At 46.0% G+C, this 18,285-nt stretch overlaps 2 protein-coding genes across 3 annotated transcripts in view; both read left to right on the top strand.

The window, feature by feature from the left end:
* LOC127694038 (CMRF35-like molecule 3) overlaps window positions 1–12,654 on the top strand; it is a 59,860-nt gene extending 47,206 nt beyond the window's left edge. The window contains exons 1-4 of one of the 2 annotated variants that reach the window (XM_052195418.1): window positions 4,305–4,495; window positions 8,296–8,634; window positions 9,717–9,825; window positions 11,899–12,654. In XM_052195418.1, the coding sequence (XP_052051378.1) occupies window positions 4,456–4,495; window positions 8,296–8,634; window positions 9,717–9,825; window positions 11,899–12,091 (681 nt within the window). In that variant the 5' untranslated portion in view covers window positions 4,305–4,455 and the 3' untranslated portion in view covers window positions 12,092–12,654. Of the gene's footprint in view, window positions 1–4,304; window positions 4,496–8,295; window positions 8,635–9,716; window positions 9,826–11,898 lie in introns of those variants that run through there. The other variant, XM_052195417.1, reaches the window with a different exon arrangement.
* The window catches only part of LOC127694039 (CMRF-35-like molecule 4), a 51,722-nt gene that overhangs the window by 30,116 nt on the left and 3,321 nt on the right, over window positions 1–18,285 (top strand). The window lies entirely within an intron of this gene.

The raw sequence follows: 18,285 nt of genomic DNA, 5'->3' as shown, positions 1-18,285 counted from the left end.
TAATATGAAATAAAACACAAGCTGGAATTACAAGCTCTCATCACCAAGACCTGCTTTTTATGTGAGTTCTGCTGATCTGCCTCTGGTCTCCAAGCCCGTACAGCAAGCCCTTTATTGACTGAACTATCTCCACAGTCTGATGAATATATATATATATATATAAATGTAGAATCAGATAGATATAGTGGTAGACACAGATAAATAGAGATAGGTATATAGAGATGTATAGAAGGAGATATATCTTTAGATAAATGGCTTTGATTGTAATGTAGGAAATTAGTCAGTATTTCCTTTGTGGCTTATGCCTTTGGCTCTCATTTAAGAAATTCTTTTACCAAGACAAGCACATGCTTGCAGTCTGACAACATGACAGGTAGAGGCAGGAGAACCTGGAGTTTCATCCTCTGCTACATACTAAATTCCAGGACATCATAGACTACTTACCACTCTGTCTCAAAAATCAGGTGGGACCTGGAGAGAAGGCTCGGCAGTTACAAGCCCTGGCTGCTAATCCAGGTCTGCAGCACACAGCAGCTCACAGTGATCTCTGACTCCATTCTAGGGGATCTGACTTCCTCCTCTGCCCTGTCTGGTCACTGCCAGGTGCAATAGCAGGCACAGAGACACAAACACTCATGCACAGAAGCATAAATGAAGATATCTTTAAAGAAAATAAACAACCTGAGAAGATGGAGAGGACACTAGTCATAACTACAGGAATAAGAGAGGTTGACACCCTAAAAGTTAAATTGTTTTGGGGATTGTAAACATCTTTATGCTTAATGCCTTACATTTTATTGAGTATATTTGTGATGTGTGTGTACTTCAGCATGCCACAGTCTGAGCAGACCTTTGTGGAAATCAGTTCTCTCCTTCCACCTTCATGTGAGTTCCAAGCACTGAATTCAGGTCACCAGGCCTTTGGAGCATCATCACCCACTGAGCCTGCGTGGTCCACACTGGTGCACTGAGGTCTTCTAGCTAGAGCTGTAGTCTCAGGTCTTTGTGTCACAGTTTTCTTCTTAGGTATCAGTAAGTGTTCATCAGCACTGGCCAGGTCCTCTGCTCTTCACATCTTGAGATGAACCAATCAAGTTCCTAAAAAGAAAATAGACTATGGGCTGGAGAGAGGATGGTTCAATGGAGAACAGAAGCTGATCTCACAGAGATGCTGAATTCAGTTCTCAGCACCCACCCTGGGGGTCTCACAACCCAGCTTAAGAGATCAATGCCTCCATTATCCTCTGTATGTACTGAACTTATATGGTGCACAGACAGACAGACAGACAAAGCACTCACACATGAAAAACAACATAAAGTTTTTAAAAAAGAAAGAAAATTTCTCTGAAAAGTCCATGCTGAGACTTTGCGTGCCAGCACATGTCTCAGTCAGGGTTTCTGTTGCTGTGATGAAACACCATGACCAAATGCAGCCCAGGGAGGAAAGGGTTATTTTGTTGTCTCTTCCATATCACAGTTCAGCATCAAAAGCAGACAAATCAGGAAGTCAGACAGGGCAGGCGCCCGGAGGCAGGAGTTGATGCAGAGGCCACGGAGAGCTGCCACATACTGTTCTGCTACTCCTGCCGTGATCAGGCTTTTTTCTTACAGAGCTCAGGATCACCAGCTCAGAACGGAAACGGGCTGGTCCTCCCCCAAAATCACTGAGAAAACGCCCTTTGTGTTTCTATGTGATGGTGGAGGTTTGTTTGTTTGTTTGTTTGTTGGTTGGTTGTAGGGTTTTGGGTTTTTTTTAATAGAGTATCTCTATGTAGTTCTGGTAGCTGTCCTCGAACTCACAGAGATCCACCTGCCTCTGCCTCCTTAGTGCTGGCATCAAAGGTCTGTATCACTCTGCTGGCATGAAGGTGTTTTCTTACCTATGGTTCCCTTCCCTCAGATGACTCTAGCTTGGACCAAGTGGACATAAAAGCCAAGCAGCACAGAGCATCAAATGTATCATTAGGACAATGTCTAAGTTAGGGTTTCACTGCTGTGAACAGACACCATCACCAAGGCAACTCTTCTAAGGACAACATTTAATTGGGGCTGGCTTACAGGTTCAGAGGTTCAGTCCATTATCATCAAGGTGGGGGAACATGACAGTGTCCAGGAAGGCATGGTGCAGGAGGAGCTGAGAGTTCTACATCTTCATCTGAAGGCTGCTAGTAGAATCCCATCTTCTAGGTAGCTAGATTGAGGAACTTATTTCCCACACCCACAGTGATACATCGACTCCAACAGGGCCACACCTTCTAAGAGTGTCATTTTCTGGGACAAGCATATACAAACCATTACAAATAACTTCCTTACCTATGAACATGGATTGTAACCCCAATTCTTTGGGAACTTTGAAAATATCTTCTAAGGGTTGGTGAGATGGGTCAGCTTTGCTGTGAAAACCTGGTCACCTGAGGTCAGTATCTAGGAATTATGGTGCAAGGGGCGAACTAATTCCCAAAGTTGTTCTCTGACTCCCATATGCAAGGTGGGTGCTGGAATTAGAACTATCTTCTCAAAAGTGCCCTTAACCACTGAGCCATCCCTCCAGCCCCTTATTTTTTATTTTAAATGGTATCCTTACAATGGAGATGTGACTCAATGGTATATGCTTGTCTACTGTGTATAAGTCCCTGCGTTTGATCCCAGTACCACACAAAAAAGGAAAAGGTTAAATGACAATTTGTGTTGGAGGCTGAGGTGGTAAGTGTGTGCGTGTGTGTGTGTGTGTGTGTGTGTGTGTGTGTGTGTGTGGGCATGCAGCCGTACATAGTCACGCATGAGGTAGATTGTGTGTGTGTGTGTGTTAGGTAATGTTTGTGTATATGTATATGTATGTGATGTGTGTGTGTACAAGTTGTGTTATATGTATTACGTGTATGTATGTATGTGTGTATGAGTTGGGTTATGAGTATGTATGTATGTGTGTGAGGTGGGTTATATGTGTGTCTCTGTGATTGTGTGTGTTAAGTAGGTTGTATGTGTATGTGTGGTAGATTGTGTGTATGTATATGCATATAGGTGGTGTACGTGTGTATATGTATGTGGTGTGTATGTGTATGATATATGTGTGGTATGTTTATCTAGTATATGTGTGTGTACGTATGTGTTGTTTGTGTGTATATGTGTGTGATCTGTTTGGATGTTTATGTGATGGATTATGTGTGTGTGTGTGTATGTGGAATATGTGTGTGTATGCATGTGTATAGATGTTAGTGGTATGAATGTGAATGGTGTGTGGTGTGTGTTTAGATGTATAGTGTGTAAATATGGTGTGTGTGTGTGCATACATGCATTCAGGCATGCATGTGCATGTATGTGCATGTGAATGCATGAATGCATGCATTTGTGTCCATGTGTGCATGTGTGTGTATGCTCATGTCTCTGTGTCTATGTGTGAGATTCTCTGTGTGTGCATAGGTTCTCCTGTGTGTGCACATGTGTGTGCCTCTGTGTATGTGTGTGTTGGCAAACTTTCTCCTATAAAAATTTAATACCAGAGATAAAATGTACCTATATCTATCTATTCTTGCAATTAGTTCCCTGGAATTAAACCAACCGCTGATTCCCACAACTTGGGAGGCTGACACTGGAGGGGGAGAGCTTGAAGCCAGCTTGGGCTGCACAGCAAAACCCTTGTCTTATGGAAACAGAGCAAAGGCTTTGGATTCTACTCAGTGTGTAGAGTGCTTGCCTAGCATTCGTGAAATCTGGGTTTCAGTCTTCTGACCCTCATAAAACAGAGAACACTGTTGAATGCCTGAAACCCCAGCATTTTGATGTTGGGAAAAGGAAAATGAGAAGTTCAAGGCCAGCTTGAGCTACATGAGACCTCACCTCAAACCCATACTCTCCCTGTTTCTCTGAGGTAATGCCTGTGGTCCTAGAAGCCATTGTGGCAGATGCCCCTGGCCAGAGAAATTCCTGCTCTGAAGTTCATAGCTAGAGAAATCCCTGCTGCCCCAGGCTGAGCCTTCAGCAATGTCCTCTGCCTCCCAGGGCTTAGCCTAGGCTACTGCCATGGGCTTAGCCTTGTGTTCCCTTGGGACTGCAGCCACCCTGCTTTTGTTTGTTCTCCTCTCCCATGATCCCCTGCGACTCAGTTACCTCCCAGCTGAGGGATTTGCTGTAACCCATCATTTGTGTCTGTCTCTACCGACGTGTCTGTCTGCATCTCTCCCTGTGATTCCTATCTGTCTTACAAGTTCATGTCTAGCATTGCAGCTATTCAGTAGAGGAAGTTGCACGTTCACCCGGATGTACCTCACACGTGGTAACTTGGTCTTTTCAAAGGTTGTCATCATCTTCTTCCAGTATGCAAAACTGAGAAGTTTTTTCAAGGAAGTTACTGAGAGACATGAGCGAGAGAGACCTAAAGGAAACTCGAGCTGAGCTTCAAGTCCTCACAGGGTGCTGGCATCTGTCACCACCAAGGACAGGAGAGGAGACAAGACCATGTGGCAGTTCTCTGCTCTGCTCTTCCTCTTCCTCCCAGGTAAGCAGCAGGGGCTTTAGACACTTCATGTCAGTGGGGAGGGTGACACTGATGGTCTGCCCTGGGTTAGGGAAAACCAGGTGATTCCCTCACCAGCTGCTTACTCCCAAATAAAAGGCAAGGTTTTGGCATCTGATGGACTCTGTGTTTTTGGCATCTGATGGATTCTGTTTGGCACATGCAGCCCAGGATGCCCCTGCATTTGTGATCCTCTGGACTCCACCCTCTGAGAGTCGGCATTTCTAGCATGCAGCTCCATCTACTTTTAGTTGACACAGTGATTAATACTTACAGGGGCTGGGTGTGGTGGTGGTTGCCTTTAATGCCAGCACTCATAAGCAGAGGTAGGTGGACCTCTGTGAGTTCAAGGTCAGCCTGGTCCACATTTTGAGACCCTGTTTCAAAAAGGAACAATATGTGATGAAGTTCAGTATGGCTTTTGCATGTGTTTGCGCAGGATGTAACGATCAGATCAGGGTAGCCAGGCTTTCACTGAAGTCATTTGTCATTTCTTTGATATCTTGTCTATGAGGTGTTTTGAAATATTCAGTTGTCAGCCATATTTCATCTATTACAAACACCCCATACCTCACCTGGCTTTTCCCCTGTGTGTTCTGGAAATCCAAACTCAGATCTTGATTAAGCAGAAACTGGTCTGTCTTCCCATCTCCCTAGAAATGAGAGTAACTTTTTGGTTTCCATACATCTATAAAAATGTGTGGTAGCATCTTCCTGTGTCTTATTCACTTCAGTTCCTTAAATTTCAGCTGTGGCCTGCAAATGGTGGAACTCACATCTGCAAATGGTGGAACTCACATCCCTTCATGATGATTCTCCATTGCATTCTCACAGCACACTCTGTTGTTATCCGTTCATCTGCATCTGTGTGGTTGTGCGGTGGCTACACCGCCAAGGTAAACACAAGGAGAGACGACCCTTCAACATAATCACTTCGTGTCTTTGGACTGTTTGCTTTCTGTTACTGTGATACAGATCATAGCCAAAGAAACCTTGGAGAGAAAAAGGGTTATTAGCCTCAAACATCCAGATCACGGTCCACCATGGAGGGAAAGCAGAGAGGGAGCTCGTGCAGGGCAGAAAGCTGGAGGCAGGAACTGAAGCAGAGAGCAGGGAAGAGTGTTGCTTTCTTCCCGTGGCTTGTTCAGTCTGCTTTCTTATGCTACCCAGGGGTGGCACCACCCACAGTGCACTGGACCTTCCCACATCAAGAAAATGTCCCCCAGACTTGCCTAGAGACCAATCTAATGGAGACAGTTTCTCGATATATGTTCTTTCTTTATGTATGTTTCTGTATGGCATCAGGTCCATAAAAACCCAACCAGCCCAGGCGATATTCCCCAGTGGGATTTCTGAGTTATGTGACAGTCCTATGCTAGTTTTCTGAGAAACTCCCACGCCATTTCCCACAAAGTCTAATATACAGTCCAGCACACAGTGTGTGAGACATACTCTGTCTCACATACATCAACAATTGTTATATTTTGTCTTTTTTGGTAATCACCATTCAAATTGGGGTATGATGCTCTTATGCTTCTGATTTGTTTCGCTCTCCCTGACAAGTACTGAAATTGAGCATTTGTCTGTATATTTATTGACCATTTGTATCTCCGTTGTGAACTGTCTGCTCAGTTTGTCTGCTCGTGTGTGTGTGTGTGTGTGTGTGTGTGTGTGTGTGTGAGTGTGTATGTGTGTATGTGTGTGTGTTCTGTGTGAGCAAGCAGCATGTGCAGGTGTGAGCATGTATGTGTGTAAGCATACCTGTCCATGGGTGTGCACACATGTGGAGGCCTGAAGTTGAGGGGCCAGGTGTGGTTCTTGAATTACTTTGTGCCTTTATTTGTTTTTAATTTTATTTTATGTTTGATAAAGGCCTCATTATTTAGCTCTGGCTGGCTTGCAACTCACTATAACCCAGGCTGGCCTTGAACTCACAGAGACGTGCCTGCATGTGCCAACATGGCCAACTCCCGCCTTTATTTTCTGAGACAGGGTTCCTCACTGACTCTGAAGCTGGGTTGGATGGCCAAGGAGCTTCTAGAATCTCCTGCCTCTACCATTGACCTCCGGGGCAGGGCTACAGGGACACACCATCATCACTCCTGACTTTTTTCATGGCTGCTGGGATACAAACTCAGGTTCGCTGGGCGGTGGTGGCGCACGACTGTAATCGCAGCACTCTGGGAGGCAGAGGCAGGTGGATTTCTGAGTTCGAGGCCAGCCTGGTCTACAGAGTGAGTTCCAGGACAGCCAGGTCTACACAGAGAAACCCTGTCTTGAAACAAAACAAAACAAAAACAAAAACAAAAAAACCAAACTCAGGTTCTTCGTGGCTGTGCTTGCACTACAGATATTCTGCTGCCTAAGCCACATCCCCAGGGCCCTCATTTGTTCATTTGGAATTGGATTATGATCACCATTGTTGGACTCCTTGAGCTGAATTCTTGCTCATATAGTCTGGATATTGACCTCCTGTCAGACCCATAGTCTGAAAAAATTTTTCTCCCACACTGCAGGCTGTCTCCCCACACTGATAGTTGGGACCTTTTAGTTTAAAATAATTACATTCAGCAAGTTTTGTTTTCTTACCTGTGGTATTAGGGACATACTTTGTAGTTGAAGTCAATACCCTGAAGCACTTCCTTTATAGTTTTTCTTTCTTTTTTAAAGAGCTATTATATAAAAGTGTCTGTGTGTGTGTGTGTGTGTGTGTGTGTGTGTCTGTGATAGTTGTCTTCAGACACACCAGAAGAGGGTATTAGATCCCATTACAATGGTTGTAAGCCACCATGTGGTGCTGGGAATTGAACTTAGGACCTCTGACAGAGAAGTCAGTGCTCTTAACCATGTAGCCATCTCTCCGGCCCCTATGGTTTTTCTTATTGATTTATTTATTAATGTATTTTATTTACATGAGCTCTCTGTCTTCATGAACAGCAGAAGAGGATATCAGATGGTTGTGAGCCACCATGTTGGTGGTGGGAAGTGACCACAGGAACTCTGGAAGAGCAGCTAGTGCTCTTAAGTGCTGACCCTCTCTAGAGTCTCCTTTATCATTAAGCAGGGATTTGATATTTGCTGCTTGTGCATGCTGTGTAAGTACCTCACCAACAGTGCTACATCCTCAATCCTTACCAGGAGCAATGGGACTCAGATCACATGAATCTAAAGGACAGCACAGGGTCTTTGTGCTGTGGGCTCTGCACCATGCAGAATTCAGATTGCTTGGTGTCATTTTGGTCAGCCTCCAAGGCATCGATTCTAGAGACTGCCGGAACTACCACAAGTAGCTTCTGTGTGGCCATGTGATGTGGCTTCTCCACATGAACCTCCTGAGGGTCATGGGTATGGAAATGAAGATAGGATCATGCCCAGTGGACACAGCCTTCTGACACTTCCTCTGCTCCAGCCATGACTGGTCATGGTCACCATTTGATCTTCTGAGAGCTATAACTGGGCTCTTTATCCTTTTTCATTTTTTCTTTCTTCCCTTCCTTCTTTCTTTCCTTCCTTCTTTCTTTCCTTCCTTCTTTCTTCCTTTCCTTCTTTCTTTCCTTCCTTCTTTCTTTCTCTCTCTCTCTCTCTCTCTCTCTCTCTCTCTCTCTTTCTTTCCCTCTTATTTTTTCTTTTGAGGCTTCAACCAATAGGATAACAATGCTGATCTGTCTTGGGAACAGGGCAGCCCTTCACTGGTTGTTATTCAGCTCATGAACTCTACTTGGCACAGTAGAGTTCTGCCCTTGGAGGAGGAGATCAGTGGTTTGTGCATTTGTGTTTTCCAGGTGGCTCTACTGCTCAGAAGGTCACAGGTCCAGCAGAGGTGAGAGGTCAGGAGCAGGGCTCCTTGACAGTGCAGTGCAGATATAACTCAGGCTGGAAGGATTACCGGAAGTACTGGTGCCAAGGAGCTGATTTGACATCATGTGAGATTCTCGTTGAAACCGATGCATCAGAGCAGATGGTGAAGAAGAACCGTGTGTCCATCAGGGACGACCAGACACACTTCATCTTCACGGTGACCATGGAGGATCTGAGGATGAGCGATGCTGGCATTTACTGGTGTGCAATTACAAAAGCTGGATATGATCCCATGTTTAAAGTTTATGTGAACATTGACCCAGGTAAGAAAAGAATTCCAGAGAATCCTGGTTGGGCTGCAGTGGGATCAGCAACCCTTATAAAAGCCTTACTAGAAAAGATAAACTAAGTCTACTCTATTTGCCCTGTTTTCTACAAGAAAGAGGGTGAGCTTGCAAAGCTGTGTCTCTTTGTATGGGTGTCTTAGATATTCTCAATCCTACAGATCTGGGAATTGAACTCAAAATCTCATGTGTGCTAGCCAAGCACTTTACCACTGAGATAAACTCTCACCCTGAGACCTGGACCCCTTTTACATAACATAAAGGAAGCTGCCAAATCTTTAATTCTGGACAAGATAGAGTAATAAGAATCATGTTTATGTCTTGCTTTAAACAACAACAAAGAAAATAGCCAAAATTGGAATTGGAGAGATGGCTTAGTGATTAAGAGCACTGCTGCTCTTCCAGAGGACTGAATTTCCTTCCCAGCATCTACATAATAGCTTGTAACCTTCTGTAACTGGAAATCTGAGAATTTAGGGAATCTGAGGCTCCCTTCTGGCCTCAATGGACACTGCAAGTACATGGTGCACAAAGACACAAGAGAACGCACATTACATATACATGAATGTTTTTTTTAAAAAAATAAAATAAAATATGAAAAACTGAAGTGCTCCTGCGTATTGCACACCAGGCAGTAGTGAGCATGCTCTGAAGGAAATGAGTATTAAAGGGGAAATGTTTCTTTTCTCCACACATCACCTTTCTTCAGAAAAGAATTAATGTGTTTGGCATGGTGGCTCACACCTTTAATCCCAGTGCTAGGGAGGCAGAGGAAGGCAGATCTCTGAGTTTGAGGCCAGCTTTGTCTACAGAGTGAGTCCCAAATGCTCCGGGGCCACACAGAGAAACCTTGTTTCAATAAGTAAATACATAAATAAATAATAAATAAAATAAGTAAGGTGAGTGAGTGAGCGAGTGAGTGAGTAATTGGGTAAGTAAGAAATTAAGTTCTGGAGGGTGACTGGGAACTGAGCGCCTCAATTCCTAGTGGAAAGAAGTTAATGCCACACCCCTGTAGACTATCTACAGGAGGAGCAAACCATGGTCTCTTGTATCTTCAGCTCCAGAAATTTCAGCTACAACAATAACTACCATAGTCACAGTTCTGACATCCACACCAACAGCTATGGACAGCAAGGAACAAGTGACTCAGAGCAGCCCCCACACCAGGTAAGCAGAGCTGCATCCTGGCAGCTCCTTCCCACTGGGCTGGCCCTGCAGCCTCTCCTTAGGAAGGGCTCCAGATCTAAAACTAAATGCCCAGGAATCCAGGGATTCGGGAAAACCAATCATTTCTTGCCTAAGAATGTCCCAGGTGTTACTTTGCATGGCTATATTCCTTCATTTGAATACCACATTGGCCTGTCCATCTTGCATGTTATTTGCTAACCTTAGTAACTATATTGTAGAAACACTTGGGCTGGTGGATTCTCCTGTCACAGCCTGATATAGGTGCCCCAATCTTTTCATCTTTTATTATACCAAGACACCACTTCTAAGTTTCAGCTGCAGGAAGGTAACATCTTCACCTGAGTGAGAAGAGAGACTGAGCACAGCCTTTGTATCTCCCCTGTGTGTCCCCCAGAAGGCAGGACAGAGGGCTACAGTTGTGTCTCCCTGTCCCATCATCTTCTGGTTCCAGCCTTTAATTAATCTCCTTGTTCCTATCCAACTCTGCCAAGAGACAGTGTGTGGGATCTCCACAGTGCAGAGGAGAAGTGGGACTCTGGGGAGTGTGGTGTGTGCCCGGATAATGTTTGTCATTCTTGAAGGTGTGGAGCGGAATTCCCAGCACTGTCGACCTATCTTAGCCTAATTTCATCACAGCCTGTTGGAGTCAAGTCTCCAGGTCAAGCTAAGCTAAGACATAGGTCACTTCACTAGTTTTCCCTGAGAATTGTCCCTCAGGTCTCATTTAGTCCCCTGTCCTTTCTACTGTGTTCTTTCTGCTCCCTAAATCTTAAGAGAGACAAACATGTCTCAAAGCATCCCATCTCATAGGCTCTCTTAAGGATTGTTTCGTTTTTAATTTTCTTTCTCTGCTAATGCTTTGAAAGTGTTTTTTATTGTTTGTAAGTGGATGGAATGTTAGTTACCTAGTGTAGTGGCTGTTCCTGGTTGTCAACTTGACTATATCTGGAATGAACTAGAATCCAGAATTGGAAGGTTCACCTGTAATCATGATCTTGAGGCTAGGAGATACAAGTTTCTGACCTGGATCTTCAAATGGAGATCTTGAGGTATAATGATATAAATCCCGGCGACTAAGGCAAGGAGATCGCTGAGTTCAAGGTCATTGGAAGAAGGAAGATTCTCTCTCTATTCTTCTCCTGCTTGCCTTGTGGGACTGAGTAACTGTTAGATCCTTGGACTTCCTTTTACATCTGCTGCTGCCCATTGTTGTGGATTTGGACTACAGATTCTAAGTCATCAAAAGTTCCCTTACTATATAGAGACTACCCATAAGTTCTGTGACTCTAGAGAACCCTGACTAATGCATGAAGTGACAGAGGGCACAAGGTTCCAGAAATGTATAGAGTCCAATAGAGTGTGAAGCACTGACAGAGCTCAGTCCTTAGAAACATTTCAGGACATTGGATGGCATAGTCTGCCAAATGGCAGCTCTTGTGTCTTCCAAGAATGTATTTGAGTTAAGCTGTGACTCACAGAATATCTACAGTTGTAGATGCTTTTAAAAGCTGAGGATGGCTTCCTGTTGGGCCAAAGGAGAAACTCCAGATAGTACAAGGAGAAAGATGGAGACCTGGGCAGGGAATAGAGGATGGCAGGGAGGTGGGGAATAGGGCTTAATACTTTTGAGGGCCTCATGGTCCCACAGGATATAATAAAGCGACACAAAGAACTGCAACACCAGTGTCCATCCACTGACAGAGTGGAAGCAGCCACCAACCATTTCTAGATGTAGTGTGCCCAAGCCTCCTAACACAGTTGCTGATGAGGGAGGGAGGGTCATTCTGGTGAAGAATGTCGCAGAGGCCAAGGTAAAAGGCCAGGGAGAAGTGAAGCCTTCAGCCTTGTAGAGGGATATCTGGTAAACCTTCCCCAAGTGAGGGCTTATCTATCCAGCAGGCAGCATGACCAGCCATGCACTTGCAGGGAGGCCACCCTGTAGCATCCCAGGCTTGCCCTTCTCTGGCCCTTGGAGGCTAGGATATGGGAACCAGGAAGGCTGTGTCTGTATGTCAGGTGGTGGCTTCCTCCTGCCTCCTATGTTTCCTGCAGGTCCCTGCTGAGCAGCATCTACTTCCTGCTGATGGCCTTTGTGGAGTTACCCCTGCTCCTGAGCATGCTCAGTGCTGTCCTCTGGGTGAACAGGCCTCAGAGATGTTTCGGGGGAGGTGAAGTTGGCCTGGTGAAGACCCATGGTTCTGATGCCCAGGACAGAGAAAAAGACTTCCCAGGAGATGGAAAATAATCTTATTCTGTCTTTGTCTCTGTCTCTCTTTCCTCTTTGTGTGTGTGTGTGTGTGTGCATGCACGTGTGTGTGTGTGTGTGTGTGTGTGTGTGCGCGCGCGCGCACACACACACACACACACACATGTTGTGGGGGCAGATGTGCATGTGGAGGACATTTTCAGGTGTCATTCCATCATTGTTTGAGACAGGGTTTCTCACTGACTTGGACCTTTGCAAGTAGGCCAGGGAGCTGGCTAGGGAACTCCAGGGATCTACCTGCCTCCATCCCACATTCTACCATTGCAAGCACACACAACTGCACTCCCTTAAAAAGAATCAAACAAATGCTGTAGATTGTAGGATTGAACTTATGTCCTTGTACTTGCAAGGAAGGCAAGGGCTTTACCAGCTGAGCCATCTCCACAGTCTGGAAAAGACTTGTTCTAATAAGGAACAACTGGTCATTAGTTCCATGACTCTGAGGTGCCGTGGCCCAGACTTAGACTAATCCCTCTCCTATAGCAGGGATAGCTGAGTTCTAGAACCCATTCATGTCCCTCTCTCTCAGAACGTCCCACAGTGCCTACCTGGGTCTATCTTCCACTGATGGCCTCCAAGGATGTAGAAAATACAAGAAAAGGCCATGTGTCTTCCTAGGACCCCAGTTCCTTAGAGGACATATGATAATACAAGTCTGTGGGCCACCAGCAGGTGACTGACCAAATATATGGGAAATGTGACCTCACCAAGTGGCATAAAAGTTTGCCACTGTCACATTGGATGTCTGTCCCTTATAGATGGGACACACCCTGCTTTTTTTGTCAACACAACCTAGTAACTAAGACCATTGCAAACAAGGATGGAACAGTTGACCCTGTCTCTGTGCCACCTGCACAGGTACCCATGTCGTAGCTTAGTCTTGGTCCCTGAAGTCTAGATTCCCTGCTCATTGAGACCAAAAGGGGAGCTAAGCTGCAGGAAGGAAGATGGCCTCTCAGGAGTCACAAACCCACATCACTACACAACCCTTCCAGGGACAGTCTCTGCATCCAGTCATTCCACTCTCTTCCTTTCGATCAGAACCATATATTGAATAGACATCTAAGTATTAAACACCCTACACATACAAGCTCAAAAATGAGAAAGACCCAATTACAGCCCACAGAGGAAGCCAAGAGGCTCAAGAGTAAATGCTCAGGGGGAAACCAGTTGCTCTCAGCCCTCCAGCCTCAGTCACGTTGAGTTCTGTACCAGGACACAGCCTTCTCCTCCAGTGGGCCCCTGACACCCACAGCCAAACTCACACCTAACATGGGTGTCCTCCCACTTACTGTGAGAAGAGTCCCCAGGTTAGCATATTCTCCCTGATGACATGTGTTGGGCTCTAGTGAGCCTGCCTCTGTAGAGAGGACAGTTTTCATTTGCTTCTGGGGTATATCTGGCAGTCAGTTCCCCACAGTCCCACTATCACTCAGACAAGCAATCCCAGTTAAACTCAGTGAGATACAGACAGACACACACACACACACACACACACACATACACACACACACACACACACACACACACGACATATAATGAGGAGAGGGGCTTATTAGAGCCTGTAGGCCAGGCAGTGATGGCGCACACCTTTGATCCCAGTGCTCAGGAGGCAGGAGATGCTGGTGGATTCCTGAGTTCAAGGACAACCAGGTTTACAGAGTGAGTTCTGGGACAGCCAGGGCTGCAGGAAGAAACCCTGTCTGGGGACCAGGCGGGTGGGGGGTAGGGAGGAGGAAAAGGAAGGAAATACAAAGAAGGAAAAATGGAAGGAAGAAGGGAAGGAAGTAGGGACAGGAAGAGAGACAAGAAAGGGTAATAGTGAAAATGACTAATATTCAGTATATATTCCTGTGAAGCTGTATAAAATTTTTAAAATAATAAAATAAAAATTTAAAGAAAAAAATGTCTTCTCACTGTGAAGCCCTGCCTTCTTCTTTCCGGGGTGGGTTCTGTAAGCACAACACATGCACGCATGTACACACACACACACACACACACACACACACACACACACAGACAGAGATACACACAAAAACATACACACACAGATACACACAAAAACATACACACAAAAACATATACACAATTACATATGTGGCACTTAGTCACCCTGCCCCAGGTCTCCCCTGTTTCCATGGACACCTCTCTCTCTGTCCCCTCACTCACTTCCCTCTCAGTCTATGTCCTGGGACTGGCAATGGCAGTGTTCCTGCTCAGCCTCCTCTACCATGGAGGTCTCTGTGGCACCTGACCCCTGGGAGCCTCTTCAAGCCTGGCCAAGCATCCATTTCGATGGCCCCATGAACCTCCATTCACAGTAAACTCAACTGGGTTTCACTCTAGACGACACAGGCACATGAGGTGTGGGATCCACAAAAGTGGACTTGAGAAGGGACCACAAGGACCTCAGTAAGATCCTACATTCCTGATTGTCCTGTATCTGCCACATTAGGAGTCCATGATCCCAGCAGCAGCAGAACTGCACACACAAAAGACTGTCCTTCATAGCCCCAGGCAGAGGCATGGAACAGATGAGATAAGAGAGAACTTGGGGTCAATGGGGGGGCCATGAGCAGTGTGTGTTGTGCTGTGTGTGGATGTGAAACTGTGTGCAATAGGACAGAGATAACTCTGCCCTTCAGGCTCAGAAAGTGTGTCCTATCCTCACAGTGCCAGGACCAGATATTTCCAGCCGAGGGGTGGCAAGAATCCAGGCCTGAGCTCCTTATGCCTCTATGTCCTGATGAAGGCCATGTCCTCTCTGAAGGGGCCACAAGCCCCACGTAGACCTCTTGCCATCCTCTTAGAGAGAAGAGAACCCAGAACATCTGTTTCCTCCTATTCAAGACTTCCCAGGCCTGAGGAGTAACCTGCTTGCCATGAAGGGCTTGTGGTTTCTTGTTTTGATTTGGTTTTGGTTTGTGGTTTTTGGACTTGCAGGTGTGGAGAACTCTCAAGGGGCACACATGTGCCATGGGACACACACATGCCAAGGAGCACAAGTAGAGGAAAGCCTCACATGTCTGTCCTCACATCTCTCCTTCTTTGAAACTGGGCCTCTCTTTTTCTCTACTGCAGACATCAGGCTAACTGGCCCAGGAGCTTCCCCGATTCCCCATCTTTGCCTCCCATGTCACCACAGGAGCACAGAGATTATAGATACATGCTACAGCATCCAGCTCTACATGGTTTCAGTGGGTCTGAACTCAAGTCATCCCTTGGCTCTGCAAGCACCTTACCTACTGAGCCATGTCCCTACTCCCCATGGAGCTCCCTGAGACGCCAGACTCCCTGCAGAGGTCTTGGGGCTTTTACATGGCCATAAGAGGGTCACAGGAAGTAGTCCATGTCCTATAGCACTTTATGTTACAACCATGTGCTTATAATTTTTTATGACTATATACCATTTAATGAATGTTCGTTGTCTGGCCAAAGCTTATCTAACCAGCAGCTCCTTGCAGAGTGACTGAACATCAGCATGAGGCTCACTTGGCAACCCTGCTATGGACCGTGACCACTACTTCTGAGCCCCTTGTCCTCACTGAAGTGTTTAGCACAACCGGAATGTGGCATTGTGTTGTACCGCATACATTGATTTGCCACCTTAAGAATGTTGTGAGTCTGTGACTCTACCTGGAATGTGACTGACTCTCCATGACCACGTCCCTCAAGTCTGGACTAGAGTGTTCGGACTGATCTCTTTGCTGAGTCAATTATGAGTCATGTGCTGTGTTATGAGTCAAGTTCTATGCTGAGGAAACACCAAATGTCAGAGGTCATCTATAGGACAGACCTGAGTCTGAACCCATCATTCTCTGGTCTCCATTAGTCAACATTCAATCAAGAGTTGAAGTGTTCTCCTGCTCCTTGGTTCAGAGCAGTATTGAGAATTCCCCCTATGTCTGCCTATTCCCTTCCTCATGCAGAGATACCCTAGTACTGGGGTTGCCTCCTCTGGGGAAGCGTGGAGGAGTTGGGGTTAGTTCTGACCAATGTTCCTTTCTCCTAGGGCCTTGACACACTCTTCCCAGGCCAAGGACATATTGACATGGTTCAAATGTAAAATTAATTACAAGTTCAAAACAACCCATTTGGTCCTTCTGTTCAGCCTTGTGCTTCCTAGAGCTAGGTCTCACCTGCTTGTGCAAAGGGAGCCCAGCCCAGTGCCCATCTGCTTTAGCTGCCAGGGAGCCATGATGAATTTGCCAGCACCAAAGCCTCTGAGAGTCTCACCATTTAGCAGATGCCTGTAGACATAGGCGTGCTGATTCTGAATCTCCCACCCACTTACTGAGTTAGGACACAGTGAGAGCTCATTAGATACTGTGCTGCTTTAATAAGAATGACTTCCACACCCCTCCCCCTCAACCCTCCTCATATATTCAAATGCTTTGTTACCGGGGAGTGGAACTGTTTGATAGGGTTTGAAGGATTAGGGGGTGTGGCCTTTTTGGAGGAAGTGCATTACTGGGGGTGAACTTAGAGGTTACAAAAAGTTCTCACCAGGCCCTGTATTGCTTGTGCTCGCTCGCTCTCTCTCTCTCTCTCTCTCTCTCTCTCTCTCTCTCTCTCTCCTCATCTCTCATCTATCCTCTCCTCTCTTTCTCACTTCTTTCTGCCTGAAAATCAGGATGTTGTTTTCAGCTGGGTCTCCAGGACCACACCTGCCATGCTTGTCACCATGTTCCCCATGATAACAATGGACTAAGCCTCTGAAACTGTAAGCCAGCCCTGGCTAAAGGCTTTCTCTTCTACTAGCTGTCGTGGTCATGGTGTCTCTTCACAGCAATAGGACAGTGACTAAGACAGATAGCAAACAGTGACCATGCCTTAGAGTCCTACAGTGAATACACAAAGCGACTTCTTTGCTCTTGTTGATCTGATACTCTGTAGAGCATAAAGACACAGTGGACACAGACAAAATGCAGGCAGATACCCTGAAGATAAATCAGTGAGAGGCATGAAAATAATATAGTGGGAGAGCATCTGCAGACTGTATTGATAGGGAGAATGTCTGCATCATGTGTTAATAGGGGGAACATAGAATTCTGTGTTAATAGGTAGAACATCTGAACCCTGTGTTAATAGGGGGAACATCTGCATTCTGTGTTAATAGAACACTTGCATTCTTTGTTAATAGGGAGAACACCTACATTCTGTGTTAGTAGGGACTAGAAGTGAATGGAATAAGAGTGGATACCAAGAGGAAATTCCCAACCCAGGGAACTGTAAGTGTAAAGGTCTCCCACAAATGTCACCACAGCCTGCAGATGTTGCTGCAGATCAGAGGGCTGCAGGTGCCTCTGTGGTCAGGTGGGTGACTGGATCCAGGACTCACTGTCTTCCCTTCTTCCCCAACAAGAAAGGAAAATGGATGGCCAGCATTGGGAACCTGAGTCATCAGAAAGGAGAGATCTGAGGTATTCTTTTATTCTTCCATACAACACCTACTACCTATCATATCCATGTCTAGATATGGGGCCAGGAGACACAAGAAGACAGAGCCATCATGATAGTGGCTCCATTCTACTCCTGACACTCAAGGGATGGGGTGAGTTCAAGGTTAGCTTGAGCTAAATAGTGCTTTCCAGACCAGTTTGGGTTGCAGTGTGAGATCCTTTCTCAGACAATCAGAGCCAAGTATGCATCTCAGTCTACAGAGGGCTTTCCTGGCATGCGTGAAACCCTGGGTTCAGTCCTGAGCACAGCATGAATGGGCTGTGGTGACATGCACCTACAATTTCTGGAGGAGCAGTTCAAGGTCATCCTTGGCTAAATAGATGCCAGCCTGGGCTAGAGATGCTGCCACAGACAACACAAACCAAACAGAATAAGATTGAAGAAGAGACCTACAGACCTGTGACCTACTGGTCTGTTACCCTTTGTGGGGACACAGCACCCAGATAAACTCTGATCAAGGGATCGGGTCTCAGCATGAACTTGACCAGCAGTGTGAACCCAGATATCCCGCTAGAGACCCCATGGACTAAGAGTGCCCTACAATCTGAATTTTGGAAAGAGGTGGTTCCTCTGTGGTCACAGAGCTAGAGCAAGAGAAGGGCAGCTTTCAAATCCACGCAGGAAGTGGCTTGTCACAGACGGTGGACAACCTGACTGAAAACGGAAGTGCTCCCCAGGCCTCTGTCAGGAGGGTGGAAGCCTTCGGATGA

This window comes from Apodemus sylvaticus, chromosome 10 (assembly GCF_947179515.1).
Source record: "Apodemus sylvaticus chromosome 10, mApoSyl1.1, whole genome shotgun sequence".
Classification (NCBI taxonomy): domain Eukaryota; kingdom Metazoa; phylum Chordata; class Mammalia; order Rodentia; family Muridae; genus Apodemus; species Apodemus sylvaticus.
Note: the sequence above shows the minus strand (reverse complement) of the source record. Positions and strands in the feature narration are given on the sequence as shown.